The following is a 25,041-nucleotide window of genomic DNA, read 5'->3' on the forward strand; positions in this document are numbered from 1 at the left end:
GGAAATATATGTATATGAACATCCCAGTTGTAAATACAGATCATGTATCATTGAAGGGTGAAAGTTTTCGAAATTTGATTAGAAACGCGAAAATAAAGTTCAGCAATTGCATTCACGCCATACCCCTCCCCTAAATGAACGAAATTAGTTTATTGGACTTGTGTGACATCGTCCCTATAGAATATAGGTAAAAATTGGGACAAGAACAATTCAGACAAGGTCAAGCCATTGTAGAAATAATTACAATCAAAAACACAACTACCATATATAAAATTATAAAATCAAGATGGCCTCGCCCCCTGCCAATTTCAAATAGTGTGTGTGTGTGTGTGTGTGTGTGTGTGGGGGGGGGGGTTGTGTATGTGTGCGTGTGAAAATGTCATTTCGCATGATTGAAACAAACATAACATTGTTTGTATTTTGTTTTCATCTTTTTTTGTATTTACATTTTTATTTGGCTTATTGCAAAAATACAACTCTTTTCATGGATGGAAATTTTTTACAAATTTTATATTTGAAAACTTTTCTTAAGTTATCAATTTCAAAAACTGTCCCCATTTCTTAATATGTGCATTTAATTGACTTTTTCTAACCACAATGTGAAACTTTATATATTGTAAGTATTTTTGAATGCCATCAAATTTGGTTTTTGTTTTCTAAACTTTGAATAAAATATAATGCTTAGCAACAAGAATAACAAAATTCAATAATAATGACAGTTGTTCATCACCTATTAGGATGATTTTCTTGCATTTGGAATATTAATAAGTCCTGCTTTCCTTCCCCATAACGCATAAAACCCATCCCAAAACTCCATAACAAATTCACACTCATAAAATAAAATACATTTCTCAGATTCAACTCCAGGTGGATTGAATATTACCGTTGGTAGGTAATTTGTTGTGTGGAAAGCCATCTAATAAAGTGGATCCCAACAGTCAATATGTTCAAATAGTAATGTAAAATACATTTCTGATCTGGGAGGAATAAAATAATGTTCTACAATCCATTTATTGACATTTCTAGTATGACAATTTTTAATTTCGGTTGATACTGTGCCAAACTTGAACAAAATTTGTGTGTCAGGTATTTCAGCAATGATTGTTTTATCAACATTCACTCTCCATATTTTTGGAATTGGAGAACAGCAAACCAATTTTGTTTTCTTTATAGAATATATCGATACAGATGCAAAATACAACAAGCGCTCGCTAATTCAGAAAGTACAGCCCGCAGGCTAAAAATATTGACAGGTAAATTGCTAAGCACTGTTGAATTTGGAAGTACTAGTATAATCTAAGAAAATGGCCAATATTCTGGGCCGGCAAGTAACACTAGTTTGAATCAGTATTGAATTCGTCAGTCTTTGATGTCATATACTTTTTCGTTGCTTTGTATTTTTTCTTTGGATTTTCGTTCTAGCTGTATATCCACATGTGTTTCATGATGGACGTTACCATTTTTGTATTAAAATTAAGTACTTTAATCTTCTCAATTGAACACACACGTATATAAAATATGGCACACCTACTTCTACTTAATCGATAAAAAAATTGTGGACGTCGGAAAGAACTTACACAATCATCCGCCCTGCGAAGTTGTTGTTGACGGTCAACTTGTACCCAACTGATTGTGACCAGAAAGTATATTTTATTTATTCTGTGAGTAGTTTGTACCGAATGCAGGATTTTTTTATTTGAAGATTGCATAAGATAATTTTCACTTTTTAAAACGATCCGTATGTCCTCATCTGTATTATAACTAATGGTGACCCTATTCATAGCAAACTATGGCCCGGACGATCGGTAAAAAAATCAAAAATCATTTTCTTCACGTATGTTTCTTTCCTGCTCCTTTCCCCCTCTCTGTCTCCTTTTTTTATTCCTGTCACAAGCCCTTTCCCAGCTTCTCTACACAATCGGCATGTTCTCACCCCTCCACCCCCCCCCCGGCTCACTGATCATGATAGTTCATTTAATAGCTTGAGCAAGCTTCTTCGAAAAGAGCTGCAAAGATAAATTAACAGGAAAACATATAAGCGTACACAAAGTAATAAACCGTTCTTGCAAATCGCAGTCATTTGTATTAAAGGAAATAAAGTTTTGCTCTCTGCATCTTGTGTGACAGACAGCACACGACACTGTCTATAAATACGCTCGGTATTTCGCGCACAGTGCAGTGTCGCGTCGCGGAAGAAATGTCAGCTCTGGTTTATGTATGATGATAAACGTCCGTTGGCTACTGGGCTCTACTAAATAAGTACAAAATTATTGAATGCAACAATTATGACAAATAACATATATTTTATAAAGAAAACTGACTAATAACTCGTTACAGACACAAATAACAAACAAACAAACAAACACTCATTAAAGACCACACAATCATCACAGTCGTGTTTCATTTCAATGCGTAGTTTCCCCGAAAAAAATCAGTAGGTGCGAAACTAGAAATCAGATAGTTCGAGACAATGGGAGCATATTACGAGTGGTACTGTTCACAACTTTCCAAACAGTTAAGTTTTCTTCAGAGTTCGAACGATAAGGTTTGCAACCTCTTCACTTGTCTGTTGAATTTATTTTTTTGTTTAAATATTATATAGAAAATTCTCCATCTTAATTAACTGTTGCCACTCTTCAGGTTTGGAGAGGATGGGTAGGTGGGTGAGTTTTTAGCTATTGCGGTGATTTTAAGACCCCCCCCCCCCCGTAAAATGTATACATCCAAATAATATCCCCAACATCATTTTCTATAATATCTATACACTTTTCTAAGGCTACATTTCGATGAAATTTATTCGAGTTGAATGTATTTTTTAAATAAAAGTGTCAGTTTTCTCCCAAGAGGTTGTAGGCGTAATCTAGTGATGTCGACACAGCGGTATCAGGTGTTATATACTAGTTGGTATTAACATTTCATAATAGACAAAAAAATATAATACTGGAATTGTCCAGAGGAAGAAATACACACCATATGTGCTTATACATAAAACAGTCACCTTTCTTTTCAACAGGGAGCGTTCTAAGAAAAAAATTGTTTTGCATGATTAACGACAACAGTGACGTCACGCAGCTATAAAGTTCATCGTCGATAGAACATTTTTTTAGGAGTGACTTCAGTGACTGTAATTACTTTACCGTAGTCTGCAATTGTACGTTTGTGCACGGGGAGCCCAGGAACCGTGTTACACATATGCATAGCTAAATGAAAAATAATTTGAAACGCATGGATAAATATAAACATGTACATGTATATAGTTAGCCATGAGTTTAATCTCATAGTGGTCTGAGGTTTAATCAATCAATCAATCAATCAATCAATCAATCAATCAATCAATCAATCAATCAATCAATCAATCAATCAATCAATCAATCAATCAATCAATCAATCAATCAATCAATCAATCAATCAATCAACCAACCAAACAACCAACCAACCAACCAACCAACCAACCAACCAACCAACCAACCAACCAACCAACCAACCAACCAACCAACCAACCAACCAACCAACCAATCAATCAAAAGAATTTGCACAGCGCCAAAATCCAATACGACGTAATGTTCTATGGTGCTGAACAGGAACAATTATGGGAAGACAATAGCAGATCATTGTAAAAAGTTAGAAATGCTGATGATATATAATTTACGCAAGAATAATTTGTTTTTATGTATTTATTCATTTTAATATTTGTTTGTTATTTTATTTATTTGTAACACGATTCCTGGGTTCCCTGTTGTTTGTGATGTTATATGTAATTTTGTTTGTGAGTGGATTTCTTTGTCGATGACAGCTGAGTCCGGCAGCTGAGCCCCTACCCGAGAGAAATAATGGTTTAATCCCGAAATAGAGGAAAGTAATTACTATGTCCTTGTATTGGAGAAAACTACCGAGGCATCATGGGAAGAGCTCACCAATGGCTTTATACAACTCTCTCTCAATTCACCAAGGCCATCATCCACACACGTACCAAAAGCATTACACAAAGAGTATCCCTTACGTAAGTTCTTACAGTTTGTCAACCCAAGCAAAAATCCCGCCAACAACCTAATTGTTTCTGTCGGCTCTGATCACTGAATTATCAAAGTTGACTTCAAAGCCTATAGCTAGGTGAACTCGCATATGGTATTTTGTTGTCAATTAAATAATCAACGAACTAATGGATGACTTGTTGCTTGATTGAATACATAAATAAATAACGTACATTGAATAATTAATGATTACTCAGTAATAGTGAGATGTTGAATAACGATATGGGTGACTGACGAAATGAAGGAATAAATGAAAATATAATTAATACATGAATACATGAAAAATGAACAAGTGAATGAATGATTGAATGAATGAATGAATGAATGAATGATCATGTGATTGATTGATTGATTGATTGATTGATTGATTGAGTGAGTGATAGGTTGATATAGCTTAAACATATGGCCACACTGAATAACCCCATGTGACTTACTTGTTTTCCAAGTAAAATTAAGTCTAAGTATTAAATATTAAGTACATTTTCAAGATCTATGAAAGTGAAACCTAGTAGTCACACAAGTTCATTTTTACGACAGCGCCCCCAACGAAACAAAGACATGTCTTTTGTTTTTATGAAGCGTTTCCTCCAAAACAGTTCGCAAGTTGCTCTGAATCAGATCGTAAAGTCAAAGGTGTTGAATTGCTTGTTTACAATCACTTCCAATTGAAATGGGTTAAATATTTGCCAATGCTAAGTCCAAGTATATTATATTCAACAATATTTTTATTCTCCACTTTCTTATGAAAATATTACTCAACTGTTATCATCTGACCAAGTAGTTGATTTACAAAGTCTGGTAACCTTTCTCAAACATGCTCTCTATCATTCTAAGTGCTAAAGCAAATGAATTGGAACTGTACAACTTTTTAAAAGTATTGTGTTTTTGGTCATAGTTACTTGTGTTTTCGGGACCAGTGGCCTTTGCATTACCTAAACGTAAAAACGTCAGGGTAGTACAAGCGGATCTTGTGTACACACCTTTAGATCGACTATGCTCATAGTGGAGTTGAGGGCTATTTTAATCTGTTTACTGCGCTGTCGACATACATCGTAATAGAGTCTATCCAGGATCGGGGCTCATAAATTCTGCAGAGAATTAAAAAAATACCAGGCCTGAAAACGATGTTGTAATCTAAAAGTCTAACAGGGGCTTGCAACAGATGATGATGAGGACAGCATGTATGTGTGCGACGAGCCTGGGTAAGAGTAAGAAGTTTGACTCAAAAGGCACATTTTTATGTTGTATTGGAAATGAAATGCTTGACTTTAAAAATCCTACAAGAGTTGCAGTAAACAGCACAAAACCATACACAGTAGTGGTTATACATAACAATGACAGTTATCTTGCAATTCTATCTTCAGAGCCATAGACATAGACATCAGAAATATGACTGCTGGATATAAAACAATATCGTACAATTCAACAACAGGTGTCAAATAGATGTACAGATATACTTATTCTTTCTAGTGGGAAACAATACAAAGAAAGGATCAAATATTACTTGAGGAATAACAGACAGAATTCTTGGCGTAGCCATGGTAGTGAAGGGTGTGTTTATTAAATATAATTTTATTACATTATACATTGGTCCAGCCTACTTGCCAAACCAAACGGCCCAACAGCCAAGTCAAGCCAGGGTTAAGATATACCATAAAATACAGATACAGAGAAATACAGAACTTTCCATGTTTACTTGTCTCGGTGGCCTGGGGAGGGGTGGGGGATCTGACGAATTGTCATGAAAAGCAAAAAAAAAAAAATGACAAGCCTCCCCTTGCCTCGCTTGAGAAATTTGAGTAACCCTCTTCTTTATATACTGGCTATACTTATATACTGGAAATATGAGGTGCAATGTTCGGGACAATTAATATATTTGCTATTTATCAGAGCCTCAGAGGATGGGGGCTTTGGTGAGGATGTGTTCAACACAATTTGTACTCTAAATAGTGATATAATTATTTTCATAAACATAGCGCTATACCTTTCCTTTGGCGCTGTTGTAAATGTGTGTAATAACGTGTACACCGGCGTTCTTGGCAAGCTATGTCTGTCTGTTTATAAGATTGTCTGCTCTGATTGTCTGTCCATCTACATATATGTCCGCCTCTCTCTCTCTCTCTCTCTCTCTCTCTCTCTCTCTCTCTCTCTCTCTCTCTCTCTCTCTCTCTCTCTCGTGACTTGATGAACAGGTAATTTTTCTGAACATTGCACCTCATATTTTCAGCGCTATCTTGTTTAAGAATAAATATGAAATTTATTGGGTTTTAATTTTTCCCACTGTGTGATGACGTCAATAGTGCCACCATGTAATTAGAACCAACTCAGATGTTTGAACTATACGATGTAAAGCATCACACAGGGATAGATTTCATGATGGATGTTGACATAATATTTAAATAGATGTTATTTCCCAATGTTTTTCTTCATTCAGTCAAGGAAAATACGAGTGACTTAAGGGGCATAGTCACTACTTGTCTCGTGACTTGTAGTGACAACCCTTAGGTCAGGAGTATTTTCTGGCTGAATGAAGAAAAATATCAGAGAATAACATCATTATATCAACACCAGTAATATCAAGGAAATATCAGGGAAAGTAATGGCAATGTTAAACGTTTTGACTCATATTTGGAGCACAGATATAAAACAGCAGAAAATGTGATGTGGACACGTGTTGTCATGACGTACAACAATCAGAGTATATATTCCATATTTTTGTTCTAAACTGCTCGTCCATGGTATAAGTAGGGTTAAATGTAACTACAGGAAATCGTAATCTAATTTTAAATTTGAATACATAATCATTAGGGATATATGCTAGGCGTGAGGGGAGACAATAGCCAAAAAAAAACCACACATACAAGGATTCACAATAAATCAGAAGACATACCACAAATACAACACCTTACAGTTAATACTTCAAACACTTTATTGATGACATAAAGATTTCAACATTTATATTAATTATTTTAAAATAAATTATTTTTTATAACTGAAATTAGCACAGATATTGGCAGACTTGGTTTTATATATTTCACAACAATTGGGCATATTGAATACGCCTTGAACAAAGTGTGTACTGCATGTAGAAAAAAACTGGGGATATTTGGTAAATTTTGATTAAAGGGGCACAGTCTGTAATTTTACTAGATTTGGTAGCTACTTTTGTTTCAGTGTAAAGAATACCTATATTATTTCATTACTTAAACATATTGAATAAAGACATACGTTCTAAGTCTTTTAGCATTGCGCTTTCAAAATGTCTTGGTTGGCAATTGGAGGCAATCCTCATCAAAATGACAAATTCCATACAGCCGACCACTAGGTGGCAGTATAATCAGCTCAATGCTAAAAAACTTTGAACTACCTGTGCTTTATAACCTGTATAAATCATTTGATCTACCAGGCTGATAAACATTTTTGGTCATGTTGAATTAAGTCTAACAACTGGTAGATTTCTCATCAGGTATAAAGGTATGATCTGAAACAACACACATGGCATAATTTTACAGTTACCCTTAAATAAATTTCCAAGTTACCAAACATCTTTGTGTATACTGAAACACTTCCATCATGCCATGCATGCCATGTCAATATGATCCAGAATAAGTATTAGAGTGAACTGTGTACAAGTATTTTATACACTGACTTTAACCAAAAATTGGGTCTCAGTTACAGACTGTGTTACTTTAATCTTGGGTTAAAGAAGCATGGTTAACACAATGGAAGTGTTAGTCTCGGTTACCCAGACTCTCGTTGTTGGGGGCTGGCTACACCTGCCTAGTGGAGAGTCTGAGGTATTACTATGTCGTCTATTGTATGAAATGATTCTGAATTTTCATTTTTATTAAAGGGGCACAAGCTGAGTTTATATGTTTTTTGGGATGTAATTTTTCTGCAAGTTACTCAGAGTATTCCATTTTCTGATGTATACTTGCAATTAACTGAAGTCAAACCTGGTATTAGAATATAACTTATAAAAGATCCGATGACATAATTTATGATATGTATCACAAAATGTACAGAAACTCCCTACTATGCAAATCAACAGTTCTAACAATGCTAGAGCACAAATTGTGATGTCATAGAATGCATTGATATTAAAATTATACTAGAATAGTTTAATCCAAGTTTTTCAGTAAGTATTTTCACTTGAGTAAAAAGGTTATAAACTCAGCCTGTGTCACTTTAACTCAATGTACATTCAACAGAAATCACGGTATAAACTCTTTGAAATCATCTTTGTTAGATTAACCAAAAAACCCTTAGCAAGAGTTACCGTGTGATTTTACTACATTCGTTATGTTGTGGGTCAGCCATCTTGTAATGGTCACCGACATTGTATTGACCAGGCTGGGGGTGGAGCGTCTGGGTAACCAAAACTATAGATGGGATTGTAAACTTATACAAAATACTATGTTGACAACTTCACATCATATTACTTATAAGAAATACAAGATGTTTGTTGTTACAATTACATTCAAATCTTGCTTCTACTTTATCTAAATCAAATCTTTTCTACTTGTAAAACAACAACATTTCATATTGACAACAGTGTACAAATCTGATTTGGTATCCATGTACAAACTTTTGATTACTTTCTTACATAGTACTAACAAGAATCAATGACTTATCAACAGATACAGTAAGAGTTAAGCTTCAAAAGGACTGAATAATAAAAAATAAAGACGGACTTCTTACAGTATAAAAATATCCATTCCACTATTTGTAGAAATAGCACATTTGTCAAGGTCAAAATCCATGGGTATGAAAATTGTAGGAGTCAAGGCACCTTTCAGAGGTCAAGGTTAAGAGATTGATAAGTCAAGGTGATAAGGTAGAAATACACCACATTCTAGTTATCAGAAAAACAAAAGATTACATAGTTTGGCCACTAGGAGTGCTGTTACCAAAAATGAGGGTCATGATCATTGCGTACTAGAGTCTCCTTTGAAAGAACCATTACTCCCTAATGTTTCACTAGAAAAGTCAAAACTTTCTAGTAACTTTGTTTGCAATGATGTAATTTACAGTACATCATGGAAAGATGTTAGCCACATTTCGTTGACTATTCCATGTATCACCATGTGATTTTAGCACCCATTTTTCTTCATGTGGGGCACTTTCTTGTGACATGTCTTTGCAAAGTGAGTAACCAGAATATGGTGTATTTTAAAGGCACACAGTCTAGTCAAGAATGACAACGATTTTATCTGTTATAATTGTGCTGTACATGTACACAGTCAAATGAGTGTTTCGAAATTATAAGAGAGCTTGTTACTTTGTTCTGGGAGAATAGAAACTTACAGATTCAGGTTTCAATCTTAGGTTTTTGTATCAGTATTACCTTATCAGTGGAACTATAAAACATTACATAGGGTCATTTTTTTTTGTTCTGGACCAATATTTTTTCTATAACTCTGCCAGATAGTTTTTTTTTCACACATTAATTTTTTGTTCTTGTTCAAACTGTGCCTTTAATTTTCCTTCTCTTGTTTCATAACTTCATAAGGAAGTTGTATTTCCAAGCCTTAAACTTTTATACACATCTGAATATATCTTAGTCTGCAAGGTATGCTGTCATTGGGCACCCTCACACATCAGTCAACCCCTTGTGCAGGCTGGTGAGGGTGGCGTGACACGACGTATGTTAGTCTAAATATATCTAAACTGACAAAATATGATCTGGTTACTTATATTATATCTATCATAATCCATAAATCTATTTTTTATTGCTTATCTTAAACATATATGAAATTACTTTTTTTAAAACTAAATATCAAGTTGTGGTGACATCATGACCTTATTTTTTTTTTAGAATCAATGACATCCCAAACTATACAGCCTCTTTATATGTACTTGGGTTGTTTTCTTCTAAAACATCAGCTGCTCTATTGAAAACTTAACACACTAAAAAGCTGCCATCAAAAACTACACAACCAAAATGCTGAAAACATCTATGAATATAACTCCTTTTTTCATTATCTTGCGCTCCTTGTAAGACCGATAGAATCTATCACTTGGTTACAAAATACTTAAAATTAGAAAACAAATTCCTTAAAGTATGTTGTGAGACTGAATACAATTTTGCAGTATTCATGTGACACCGGTCACTACCTAAGTTGATATAATTATTTTTTTAAATTTTATAATTTTCAACTTACAGCAAAAAACTATGGTCAGTTAGGTGGCATACACACAAGTATCGCCATCAAGCCTACCTAGCTTGGATATAAAAAAGAAATACTTTAAATAGCACACATATGTGGTCTTTGCACCTAGAATATATATTTATATTTATGTATGTAGCTGCCTAGATAAGGAACATGGTAAAATCTATAGTTTTAAAACTAACTATACTAATTTAAAAATGAATTTTGTATAGCAACACTTTTATCTTTAGTACTCACACTTTTATTGTATGTTGATATCTTTATCAATTCAACAAATCAACCTTTACAAGTAATATAGGCCATACCATTTAAATGAAGTATTGTAGAGGTGTAACAGTACTGACTGGACCACACAGTGTATTTTTATCAATAGGATCATACCATTAATTGAAGTATTGTAGGGGTGTAACAGTACTAACTGGATGGACCACACAGTGTATTTTTATCAATAGGATCATACCATTAATTGAAGTATTGTAGGGGTGTAACAGTACTGACTGGATGGACTACTTTATTTTTTTATTATTAAAGGGGTCATACTATTTATAGAAGTAGGGATGTTCAAGTATTGACTGGACATAAAGTGTGTGATTTGTACTAAGAGAAGGAGTGTACACAGCTGTTTTAAAAATGCAACAAAGATACACATATATTGAAAGAACAGACCAAAACTTATGGCATATTCATTAAAGTATAAAATAGGTGGGTTTTACTTGGCACAAAACTAAAATTATAGTGGATTTGTTTGTAGCAAATCTTGAACACATTTCTTGCAAATTATACCAAATGATGTATAAAAATGAAAAATTGCTTTGCTACAGGTGGGATTGAATTAAGACCCTGAAGTGAAGTGGATCTATGGTTTGATATTCAAAATCATAAAAAACAATTTTGTGTGACTTGACGAGGTAAGTTGTGTGGCAGACTAATTATAAAATTGTAGTCGACTTAGAGGGTAAAGCTTTGTGTTAGCAAAGGCATAAGAATATGGTAAGACCCCCTAACTTTCATCTAATATGTATGGCTGATTACAAGTAGTCCACTTTACTATGGGTGTTGCTTTTTCTGAAGTGAATGTTGTACATTGGTCAGCGTGTCATATAAAAAGACTTTTTCTAAAGTGAAGGTTGTGAACAGCAGTGAAGTATTGGACAGTGTGCGATATAAAAAAACTAATGTTAAAATGAATCCACTTAAACATACAATAAATCCACACATTTGATATGTACCTAAACATTAAAATAATTACATTGATGCAAACCGAACAATTCTTTTGAACTTAACATGTACACCACTTCTAAATAACTGACAAGAAAGCACCATATTACAACTTAAAATATCTATATCACAAAATTCACATTATTAAAATAAGTTAATAATTACCAACATATAAAACATTTATAACCACTCGGACTATTCAAAATCAATAAAATGTCAAACTCACTGGCTAGCTTTTTTAAAAATTAATTGCACACAGTGTTTTTAAAAAAATGCTTTTGGGTTTTGTTTATGTTATGAATGCTTGTAGCCTAGCAACTTGTCTTGGTCATTCTCTAAGAGTTGGTCTATGAACATCAATCTGTTGCCACGATTTGTCCACATACAATGCAATATTTTCTGGTGTGAGGGGATGGGATAGGGTGGGGGTTATGTGCACTACTCGGGGGGGGGGGGGATGGTTGTCATCTGAGTGTACACTAGATTTACGAGAAAGAACTGTTTCTATCATTGATGACATTTTTTAATAGTCTTTTTAAAAAAAAAAATAAATGTCAAAGAGGTCACAATATGTCTTAATTTTTTTCACAATGAAAATTCATATTTTTTCAAATGCACCAGGTAATAAAGACGAAATAAGCCTAAACGTAACAATGTACGTGACGTTGTCTTTATGCACCTTTGAACCGGAAAATTGATTATTTAGAGAACAATCAACACAAGTCTATGGGCTAGCATCATGCAGTGCTTGCTGTACATCCGTCATATCAAATATCAAATCTTTACTAAATCAGTCTGACTTCAACTTAAATTATTTATCTTGGTATACATACCACGTCATAAAATATCTCATCTCTATAAGACAACTGTCATTTCATATTATACTTCTATGAAATATCCATGATTATAATTTGACTTATTTAATACATGTACCAGACGAATGTCATACATGTATATAATATTGTTGTTTATCTTGTAATCTTTTAGTACTTACGCTGACTGCAGCTTAATTCTGCAGTGTCTTGTAAGACTGCAGCTTAATTCTGCAGTGTCTTGTAAGACTGCAGCTTAATTCTACAGTGTCTTTGGTTACTTTACCAAAAGGAAAAAACAATATTGCCAATATTTTGGTAATAGTCAGATGATATCCTTCCAGTATATGGCTCATTGTCAGGTCAAAGGTTGATTTTCAATTGTATTGGCCAATCAGATGTCACTTTCCAGATCTGCATGGTTAGACTGCTGAACCTTGCAATGATACTGTTGAGACATCCATGGCTCCTTCACTACGTAAGGTATACCTATGAGGAGATTAATAGACTATGTATAAGTTATTCCATAGACCTTGTAGTCAACAGCTGTCTTCCAAAGTTTTACTGAGTAAAACATGACAAACACTCACTCTAGATAATCCATATCAGGTCTATATCAGGTAATCTAACTCTAATCCTATTCCTATCCCCAAGTCTAAACCCTAACTCCCTAGCTTGAATACAAATGTGTATCTATTGCATGGTCAGTCCACGGTTCTCAATTCTTGCCATAGGACACCTTGCATGGACCCGTACATCAGAATACAACAATCAGTTTGATCATACAACTTCCAAACACTTATCAAAGCTTTGACTGGATATCAAGGTTTACTGTCTACTTACCAGGCAGTTGTGGCTTTACTCAGATCCAAGTCCGATAGATGGATAAATGCCTACAGAGACAAACACAGATCATTTTAAAGCAGTTATGAACACTTGAGAAAAACTTTATTTATTAATTTAGAACAATTTCCATTTTAAAAATTAGACATTTTTTATCATTAGTTGAATTTATCACTTAATTTATTCAAGGATTCTTAAAGACATATCGGTCCTATAAAATTATTACTCTGGAGTCTGAGTTAGACATACATATCCTATAAAATTCTTACTCTGAGTTAAAGACATACATGTCCTCTAAAATTCTTACTCTGGATATCTGTCTTATAAAATTCTTACTTTGAGTTCTTCAAAGACCTATTAAATAGGTCTATTTCACAATAGAGAGGAAAATTTAATCCATTTTGCGCATGCGCAATTATATGCTAATCCCCCACTTGACCCACTTGATATATGGAAGACGATCTCATACTGTTTACGTCTGCGTATGCCATGGCTACAGTGCACAGCGAGTCGCTTCTAGACGAGTTGAAGAAGAAAACCGTGAAGCAGTTAAAAGAAATTTTGAAATCGAGAGGACTAAAGGTCGGTGGAAATAAAGCTGATCTAATCGCAAGAACTTTAGCAACACTTTCTGATGGTTCATCGACGTCAACCAGTGCAAACTGCGATCTGCCGCAGACCCAGTCACCATCAAGTACAGATGATGTACCACCACCAAGTCGCAGCATTGATGTTGAAAACGATCTTGCATGGTCCGTCGACGTCCTGCTTTCTGTTACCAAGGGTAAAACATGGTCCAGCGATCTTCGAATGGTGCCTGCACTGACATGTGTGCAGTTGTACCATTACCTTGTCTATGTGTCAGCGAAGTACTCGTCCATGGCAAATGTCGGCTACAAGCAGCTGAAGGCTTTTAAATTTTTGCAGAGGGTCACGTTTCCAAAATTCAAGTTCTCTGTGATGAATTCGGTGCATTTGTGCAAGCCAGGGTCAAAGCCAGCATGAAGAAAAAGGTGTACAAGACAGTTGTAAGAATTCACGAGGATGGAATTGTCAAGAAAGCTGCGTGTGAATGTCCAGCAGGGTAAGTTGAGACGCGTGTGCCACTTCTGCTGAAAGTGTGAAAGCATGGAACGAGAGTGATTGACACGTCTATTTTTGTCACATACATGTAATGACGAACAAGTCATGGGTGTCATTGTGAGAAGGGTTTTCTTTTTAGAAACACACCGGAGATATCGTTGTTTTTGATTTATAAGGTTTGCAAGTGTGGGAATGGAATGAGTATACTTGACTGTTGGTATATCCGAGCGTGGTAGGAATACCTAAAGGGGGCGTGGCATAGCACTTTTTGGCCGCAAACTCGGCATTTCCATGGTGTCACAACGTCTTGTAGCAATTTTTCCTACAAATACACTCGATGTTACAAAAAGCATGGTTGAAAGTACAGTCAAATACACAACAATATTTTAGTCTCTGTATTTTTTCAGCTCCAAATTACTTTTGGGATGTAAAACCTAAATTTCAATAAGTGTGAGTGTGAAAACTGGATAGTGGTAATGTTTATTAATCCAGCCCTATAAAATATTAAAGTGTTCTCTCTTTCTTTCATTTTTAGAAAAGGCGTTGATGCACTTGGCAAATGTAACCATGTGACTGCTCTGCTGTTTACGCTTGAAGATTTCTGTCGGAAAGGTCTGCATGAAAACAATGAACCAGTATCCTGTACAAGTGCTCTGTGCAAATGGTCCAAACCAAGAACACTGCAAACTTCAAGTGCCCCAGTACATGATCTTACTCTAAGAAAATTTCAATACGGACAGGATTTAACAAAGAAAGCTGTTGTTAATTTCTACAACCCCAGAGCGCCACACCAGAGACCGATCAAGCCAGCATAAAGTCTTTTTGCAATGATTTCAGAGAAGCAGTTGGCCAATCTTCACTGTTCCTGCATGTTTCACAATGTTACACCACATCCCACAAAGCAAAACATCTCATCATCCATGATTATAGAAGAGCAGGGATTTGATGTAAAGAATGAAGACATCTGCATTCATATCGAAGATAAGTCTGATGCTGATACTCTGAATGACAGCAATACATCAGCTGACATTGCCATGCCATTTAGTGACCAGTACAACATCAACTCACCATCTTTTCATGAAAATGTTGACTTTGTAGCTTCAAGAAATAAAGAAACTGTGACAGAAATGGACATCGAAACAATAGAGCGAAACACATATGGTCAATCAAATAACAGTGCCTGGTTTGAGAGTACAAAGCTAAAGATGACATCATCCAATTTTGGCAAATTTATTAAGCGACGAGCTGAGCCAAGTAAGTTGCTGTACTCCGTTATGTACAGGCCAAGTTTTACCACATATGCCCTAGAATACATGAAGATGATGTTGTCAATGCGTATCTGCACTTCAAGCAACAAAATGGTAATCCAGAAATAAAGGTACAAGAGGTGGGTCTCATCCCGTCTAAAGACAACCCAGACTATTAAGCCTCCTTAGACAAACTTGTCATTGACCCAACAGATGCTGTCAACACTAAAGGGGGGCTGGAAGTGAAGTGTCCACCATCTTTTAATGGTATTGCTACCAGCAAAAGCAGCAAAACTCCCCAACTTTTTCTTACAGTTGTCCAGAGATGGTACTGTTCAGTTGAAGGAGACACACAACTACTACTATCAAGTCTACGACAAATGTATGTAGTGGGCTTCCTCCAGTCACTCTGAATTCTTTAAAGACATGTCTGGCCTATAAAACTCTTACTCTCAATTCTTAAAGACATACCTGTCCTATAAAATTCTTACTCTGAGTTACAAACTTACCTGTCCTATAAAATTCTTGCTCTGGGAGAAAACTCCAACAGAATTCTTCACCGAGAGGTCAATAACTCTTTGCTGTACATCCTCATGGCTGCACAGAAACTCAAACCTATAAATACAGAATACAGAATTTAAATCTGACAACACAAAGTTCATCATGTTTCTCAAACCATGACTTTGTGATGGCAAACTTTCATATTCTTGGTAGTGATTTGTAAATGAACAACAACTGGTTTTAACAATTATTGATCTGTAGGAACTAACAAATTTATTAGTGAATTGTAAAGGTCCTAAGATACACACTGACACAGAACTTTTGTCTGGCATAGCTATGGAAAATGTTGGTCTTGAACATAGGGGTGATTCTTATAGCTTGTAGAGGCTGCAATGGATTGTATGCTCTCCAGGGAGTTGAGTCACCAGTGGCAGTGCTCAAACTGGCACCATAGAGATTAAAAGCCTGACACTCTAACTATTCAACCTTCATGACTCCACAAACCATGGATGAACATTCCAGGCAGTGTTTATAGTAAATGTAAACGGCAACTGTACTAGGTTAGTATACTTACGTTTCATCATAGACTGGATTAAGTTTTTCTTTGATAACCCTTGTCTTTTTGCGTCCTGATTTGGATTTGTCAGGTAATAGATACATCCTAACGTACGGATCAGATGTCTTGTCTGAATTCAAAGGTGGTAAATTTCTGAAGTAATACAAGAAATCATGTTAAAAACTCTGTATTGCTATCTGATTAAAATCTGATATGGTGAAAGCAAAGGCGGCAATCACCTGGAACAAAACAAGCGAAACAAAGCGATCAAAATAGAGGTAAATAAAGACACCTAGCCACTTTCACCAGATCAGATTTTAATCAGACTGGTAATTTTGTGACAACTTGTAATTATAATTGTAATATTTTTCTATGATTTTGAATTCTTTGATACAATAAGATTGATTTGGCAATAAAAAATTGAAATACATAACTATAAATTTGGTACCTGTTTATTTCATTTTCAATGGTGTAAGTTTGAAAGATTCACGAGTAATCTTACACTATACTAACATTGCTGACAGCACCGATGAAATTGACATCCATGAAAACAAAGTGTAACCTTTATTTTCCCCAAATACTAGGCATCCTCACTTGATACTTCTTTTAATAATGTGTAACTTGAACATGATAAATTGAAAAAAGTCTATAATTTCTAGTCATAAACTTTGATGATTCTTTAGTACTCACTCTGCTTTGTGTATGACCACTATCAGTTTATTTCTCTGTGCACTGTATCGTATTGTAACTTCTACTTTACCAAGTTTAGAATCTTCTTCTTCCACTACAGAACTACAGAGAATCAAAAAATCTTGAATGAAAAACCTGAATTGTTGATAGTTTTCAGTTGACTCACATCACATGTAATTCTTCAATTAAAGTCTTCCTTAATTCAAGTTCAGTGAAAGTATTTGTTGGCATCAGTGTGTCTTCAAGCAAGTGACAAAATGTTTCTATTGTTGGTCAAAATTGTAACTGGGTTTTCTTGTGTGTCACCACAAAGAGATAAGGGAACACCAAATGTTGCTGCATCACAAGTAACTGTCTTAGAACGCACTCTGGTATGTGTGCATGAGTGCATTTTATTAGACTAGAGTACATATGTGTGTATGAGCAGTGTGCCCGCTAAGCTAATTTGACGCACCACCGATGCACACAATATCTAGTGATGCACAAAAAACCCCATATCTCTTACTATGTGGTGACTCACAAGAAATCCCAGCTTATCTCATTTTGACTCACAACAACAAAATTTGGCTATCACTAGTGGACACTATGTGTATGTGTATGTTTTTTTGTGAATGACGTAGTACACCCCTGATGATGCTGACGAGACATCGGCAAAAATTTGACTCTGTGAGTAGAAATTATGAACCTAGAGTCCATGAACATTCATTCTCGTATAATGTAAAAGTTTTCTACTGAGGTGTGACTAAAGAGTCAAAACAAAGCTGACAATTTAAACTCTGTTCTTGACATACCTCTTTGTAACATTTCTTTTCCTGAGTTCATTGTCAGTAGACACAGGATCACCATTAGTTAGCACTGTTGTATCTGTCATAATACCTACACCACTCACATTACTTGTTGTATTGCTCACATTGCCAACTTTCTCAGGACTGTTAACAGATTCAGGTTCCTCAATGGCTACTGGAGGAGTTTCTTTATTCTCTGTAAAATTGCCTTTACCAGGTTTCAGTATCTAATATGCAAATGTAAAACAGTGTAGTAGGTAATCAAACTATTGTTTGGTAATGCCCTTTACCAGGTGTTGAAAATTTGAGATCCTCTTCCAAGAAATTGTGTGACTCTATGAGTGTATAGAAGTTCATTAGTATAGTGTTAACCATGTCATAATTATGAGAACTTTAAAGTGGCACAACCTGAGTTTATAAGCTTTCTACAAAAGTGAAAATCAAAATAAAATCACATTCCAGTATAATGTTAATGAATGTCTTCTATAACATTACAATTGTATTCTGACATTGTTAGAACAGTTGATTGCATTGTAGGAATTTTATGAATATTTTTTGGTATGTATCATAAATTACGTCATCGGATTGTTTATAAGTTATATCTAATACCAGGTTTGAGTTTAGTCAATTGTAAGAGGTGGTTACGTGTGCTCTGGTAAGTACAATACTGTAAGTACACATATCTTTTAAATATGCAGAAAAATCTACACTAAAATATGTATAAACTCAGCTTGTGCCCCTTTAACTAAAACACAGCACAGCGTTAACAAATTCTATTGTATAGTTACATCTACAAGTCTGTTTTGTAACTTGAGATCAATGACATTTTTCGATAATCCTGAAGTTCTTGAATCATAAACCAAATATCATGACATGAATTCATACACTTAAGCAATGACATGAAATGAAACACAACCATGCAGTTATGATGGGTGTCATATTATGTATTTTAATCATGTGCACTGAAGTATTAAATAAGTAAATGTTAAAATCCAGCACCTCTAATGATTCTTGGTGTAATATGACCTTTGAAAACAGCGCCCTCTAGAATTAGCTTACCAATAGTGTTATTTTAAAATGTTTTGCTGCTGGCGGCACACTCACTCTAGGTAGGTCATAGTGACTTCCATTTTGTGGTTGTAATTGTCCACATTCGCGATAGTGTGTGCTGCGGCATGTGGCACCTGATCTAGCGAAAGCACCTGTAGGTTTCTGCCTTAAAAAATACGTACCTTTATGATATGTAAATATATATTAGTTGTATTCAGTGTTTCAAAATGAAATAATCTTAAGCAATATTGTGACGACAATCATACGGTCAACTCAGTCTTCTGAAAGTATTTGCGCTGGATCACATACTGTAGCATGCGCTATCGTGAATGCCATCCATTATAACCACAAAACAGAAGTCTGGAAGTGACTGCGACCTACCTAGAGTGAGCACGCTGCCAGCGGTAAAACATTTTGAAACAGTGCTACTGAAAAGTGATATTCAATATTACAATGGTAATGTCAATCTAATGAAATACTGCTTATAACAATGGATAAAGTGTGTGATCATCCTTTAAACTATGATCTGACTTCTATACCGTAAACCCACAATACATTTACTAAACTGATGATGATCAATGTACAATCTATACCATCACAAATATCAAATAAATGTGAATATTGACAGAGCTTGACAACTATTGGTTAAAATACATCATGTGATCATCACATGGCTACTGACAGACCAACTGAAAACCAATGAAATGTGATGAAAAATATGGTATCCTGTCCCATTGGTTGATCCATACATCACATGCTCATCACATGACTACTCTAACAGACCAATAGGGAACTTGTAAACGCACCATGTTGAATGTTGCATCATTGGAAATGTGATAATAAATACTAATCAATTAGTATTGTAAACAAAATTGATACATTGTTTGTAACCACAGATAATCAATTCATAGTCACCCTGACAATTGTGGGAGGTTAATTTTATCAGTAGCTCCAGATTGGGTATTACGATAACCACAGATAATCCCACAGTCCTTGCGTCTGAGCATGCTCAGTCTGGATTGCAAGTTCCCTATTGGAAACCAATGAAATGCGATGAAAGATATGATATCCTGTTCTATTGGTTTATCCATATATGTCATGAAACTGACAAACTGCTTAAGAAATAATGAACAAATTAGAAATTGATAAAATGTATCATCATGATTAGTGAAATATATGCCATTTGATTGGTTGACATGCATCATGTGATCATCACATGGAACTATTGACCCAATGTAAAAATGCATAATTATGATGTATTTGATATCTGGTCATTTATTGGTCAACATATATCATGTGATAATCACATAGAACTAATGAACCAATGTGAAAATTGTGATAAGAATGAATGATTCAGCCTATCTATTGGTTGACATGTATCATGTGACAATCACTTGGAACTATTAATGAGCCAATGTGAAAATGGTAAAATTAATTGTTCTGTTTATCTATTTGTTGACATTAAGTTTTGAACCCTAAAGGAAAAAGCTGACAATGTGTTGAATATAGTATGTAAGTCATCACAGTGAATTTAAAAAGTTCTTCATTTTACAATTTATGCAAAATATAGAATAATTCTGAAAAAAGATTTCAAAACGTGTTCCTGCTAATTGTGACTTTGTGATGTGTTGTAAGAAAACTCTGTACTGCAATGGTACAATTTACTATTGTCAAATCTATTTCAGGTTGGTGAGGTTAGAAAAATTGAAATATGTGTACACATAAATTGTTGTAATCAAAGCTGTCTAAATTGTCATTGTTGGTTTTTTTGTGACTTTTACACCCCAAGTGATGACTTGGGCTACTTCTTAATATATCTGTAAGGGCTGTTTAAAAATTTCATAAATGTACTCAAATACATATACCACCAAAGTAAAGTGTTTTCTGTATGTACCACAATCGTTTATAGCATCCATATCAAGTACATGTAATATGAATGCTATAAACAAGTGCAGCAGCACATAGAGAAAGTGCTTTACTACAGTGTTACTCACTGTATTAGGAACTGTATAAATATTGAAGTTTTCAATGCTGATGTAAAGATAACTTTATAGTATTGATATATGTTACATTATACCATGCATGAGCAAGGTTCAACAAAAAATATGGAATATATACTCTGGTCATTCTACGTCCTGACAATTGATTTATGAAATTAGCATATTGTATTAAATTGTATGTATGCACAAATGATTTTTATCGTAGCAAATATTGATAAATATTTATCAACTCACTATATTCTTTTTAAAATTTGAAATTCATATTGATGGTAAACTGATAAAATTTAAAATTCATATAGACGGTAAACTGATAAAATTTAATATTCATATAGATAATAAACTGATAAAATTTAAAATTCATATTGATGGTAAACTGATGAAATTTAAAATTCATATAGATGGTAAACTGATGAAATTTAAAATTCATATTGATGGTAAACTGATAAAATTTAAAATTCATATAGATGGTAAACTGATAAAATTTGAAATTCATATTGATGGTAAACTGATAAAATTTGAAATTCATATAGATGGTAAACTGATAAAATTTAAAATTCATATTGATGGTAAACTGATGAAATTTAAAATTCATATTGATGGTAAACTGATAAAATTTGAAATTCATATTGATGGTAAACTGATAAAATTTAAAATTCATATAGATGATAAACTGATGAAATTTAAAATTTATATAGATGATAAACTGATGAAATTTAAAATTCATATTGATGGTAAACTGATGAAATTTAAAATTCATATTGATGGTAAACTGATAAAATTTAAAATTTATATAGATGATAAACTGATGAAATTTAAAATTTATATAGATGATAAACTGATGAAATTTAAAATTCATATTGATGGTAAACTGATAAAATTTAAAATTTATATAGATGATAAACTGATGAAATTTAAAATTTATATAGATGGTAAACTGATAAAATTTAAAATTCATATTGATGGTAAACTGATAAAATTTAAAATTTATATAGATGATAAACTGATGAAATTTAAAATTTATATAGATGGTAAACTGATGAAATTTAAAATTCATATAGAAAATAAATTGAATAAAAATTTTAAACAAATTACACAAATTTAAAGCATGAGATTGAGAAGTTCACATAATCATAAATAATGCTAGAATTAAAAAAATCAATGTAACAATATTTTATTAAATAATAAAAAGACTAATGGCACAAAAACTAAGAATTTAATAGTTGAATAATTATGAATACATGTACTAATTTTCAGTATACCTGTCACCATGACAATGCAAACATGCAAAAGTATGAGTTGTTAATAGATATTATGAAAAATGCTGTTAGTGATTTAAAGGTGAACATGATGCTCTCTACGGGATGAACGCCAATGAACACCATGATGTTAATTTTCAATTCTCCTTCTCATCATCACTAGCTGGTTGCTCAGCAACTGCATCAGAGTCACTATCATCAACAGGTTTATCCCAGCTGTAGATATCCACCTAACCAACATAGGCAAGGATATCAAAGTCATTCCTTTGAACTTTATGGAAATGGTTCAAGAACATGTCATCCACAACAAACATCAAGAAGTTCAAAAAATAAATAAAAAGTTGAAAAAAATGCTTTTCTAAGTGAAAAGAAGCAGACAGCTATTAGTTTGTGTTTTTGGTTTTGAAAGATTTGCTTTACAAATATGTCTTCCAAACTGTCAAATACAAAGATTAATATCTTTTGAATTGGATTGCTCTGTAAAATATTTGAAACTTGTCAACTCACACAATTGGTGCAAAAGTACAATTTGTAATTTCTCAGAAAAAGAATTTGATAGTTTGATGATAAAAAGTGTTCTTCTATTCCTATTGCTATGGTTACTCTATATTTTTGGTTACTGTTTATTGTTAACACCGAAAGGATTAAACTTGGCAATTGTATGCATAAAATAATTTATCAAACACTGTTTGAAATCAAAACTGAAAAGCAATTTTGACGAAAATTGGCAAGGTCCTTGGCCAGGTGGGCAGTATTCTGAAACTATAAAACTTTACAGATGACTTTTTTATTTAAATTACTTCAGATCGACTTAATAAAAAATACAAAATGAGAAATTCAGAAAAGAAATCTGTTTACAGACTTTGTTGTCAGCCTGTCTTTCTGACAGTGGATGATTCTTGAACCATACAGCAAAAACACACAATTCTGTGTTAAGAGTTTGTAGATAGATTTAGCTGACTTACAATATAGTGAAGAAACATACCCTTCCACCATGTCATAGGTAAGATAAAACAATCAGGTATAATCCATGCCATAATTGACATATTGATATAAAGGCAGGGTAAGCAATAAAACAATCAGCATCATGTGTAGACAGATGGTCAGTGCATCATATATGAGAGAAATGTTCAGTTGTCAGCAATTAAGAGGTGAGACATGCCAAACTTACAAACATTCTTCCAGTGGTACAGGTGTGAATGTGAAACTATCAAATGAAGTACTAGAGAAAAGATAGGTAAAAATGTTTACATATATATGGATATGAGTTGTAACTTTGCAGTTTTATAAAAATGTTCCTATACTGGAATACATACACGACAATGTGAAACCCCACTTACTAAATTTGTTTTGAAAGAAAATGTCAAAATGAATCATGAACAAGATTTAGTTTGAGTTTATGAAACCTGTATAAAGGTATTGTATACCAGTTGCAAATTTGGGTTATGTTTGTACTTGCTAATACTAATGATGATAGCTTTGAGATTGACTCTGCTCAGTTTTTCAAACTCACAGATCTATGATCTTATATCTAAAAAGGGTTATCATTAGTGCAAACTGCAATCCATGTTAAGTGTGACAGTACCTAGCGTGCTTTAATTAAAAAAAAATTAAATTTCTTTACATGCTCTCTGAAATTAAATGTCAGGAAAAAAGAAAGAATTGATTTTTCACTCCATAATTCTATACCTTATTGTTGTGAGAGTATCAGTTATGGTATAGTTTATGGGGAGATTGACTTCACATGCAACAATATTGTGACTTACGACTTACCGTATCACCCAAGTCTACTGGGTGTCCATAGAAGTCAGAACCTGGACTAGCAAGGGACTAATGTGTGATAATGTGATGAAGACATAGTAAGTTTTACAGTGTGAGATAAAACTACTAACAACACAGGATTGATGATTGCGATAAGATTATGCCAATCTGATTAAAATGCAATGTGGTGGTTGGCTAGTTGTTCAGTGCAATTGCTTTTTGATTGTAACATCATTTGTTTCAAAAGTTCACATTTTCGTCTAGGTTGCTGCCCCAACAACTACGGTACTCACTGTTGGTAAAACATTCAAATATCACCTATGTGTCTAGCCAATCAAATTTAATGAACTGGAGTGAGATACTTTCTCAATGGTTAAAATGGACCATTTAACTACAGAACACTTAGTCTACTGCTATCTGTCAGATGTAGTGGATGAGACCCAAGACCAAAATGTGAAGATGAAATACAAAGGATCTAGGACAGTTCAAGTTAAAATTGAAAGTATGACTGAACACATAGTTGACCTCTACATCAGACTTTAATCAGAAAGAAGATGATGTGGTTGAATGTATGCGAGGAGAGAATAATGATGCATGCGTGCAGTGAGAAAATGAAGTGTGTAATGAGTACTGAGCTGCATACAGAGATTGTACTGGCTTAGCACTGAAATGACATTCACATAGTTTAGATGGCATAGTGAGAGGGGTACAATGGCAGAGATATATAGAAAGACTAATGATATAGGACCTTATCTCCCAATGAAAGGACATTACCTGATATATGTCAGTGCAGAATATTCATCAAGATAGGGAGCATTAACCTTTGAAATTAGACTACCCAGAGTACCGGAATAAAAGTACTGATTCAGAATCTTTCCAGTCAGACAAACACGGACTGGAAAGTTTGAGAAACCTTTATATATGACTAATGGAACAATGCATGAAGAATGGATGATTGACATCTCATATAGAGATGTACCCATACATGATAACAAAATAGACAAAGTAGCCACTTCCATAAGATTGTTTTAATGT

General features: G+C 34.0%; 1 protein-coding gene across 7 annotated transcripts in view; it reads right to left on the reverse strand.

Moving 5' to 3' along the window:
• Positions 1–12,011: 12,011 nt before the first annotated feature.
• LOC144447073 (extended synaptotagmin-2-like) overlaps positions 12,012–25,041 on the reverse strand; it is a 51,422-nt gene continuing 38,392 nt past the window's right edge. For 5 of the 7 annotated variants that reach the window (XM_078136971.1, XM_078136974.1, XM_078136969.1 and 2 more), the window contains 7 exons: positions 24,019–24,075; positions 17,946–18,166; positions 17,155–17,256; positions 16,483–16,617; positions 15,917–16,022; positions 13,078–13,127; positions 12,012–12,723 (listed from right to left, as the gene is read on the reverse strand). In XM_078136971.1, the coding sequence (XP_077993097.1) occupies positions 12,657–12,723; positions 13,078–13,127; positions 15,917–16,022; positions 16,483–16,617; positions 17,155–17,256; positions 17,946–18,166; positions 24,019–24,075 (738 nt within the window). In that variant the 3' untranslated portion in view covers positions 12,012–12,656. The remainder of the gene's footprint in view (positions 12,724–13,077; positions 13,128–15,916; positions 16,023–16,482; positions 16,618–17,154; positions 17,257–17,945; positions 18,167–24,018; positions 24,076–25,041) is intronic. The other 2 variants (XM_078136975.1, XM_078136973.1) reach the window with 1 other exon arrangement.

Source organism: Glandiceps talaboti, chromosome 16 (genome assembly GCF_964340395.1).
Source record: "Glandiceps talaboti chromosome 16, keGlaTala1.1, whole genome shotgun sequence".
Lineage (NCBI taxonomy): Eukaryota > Metazoa > Hemichordata > Enteropneusta > Spengelidae > Glandiceps > Glandiceps talaboti.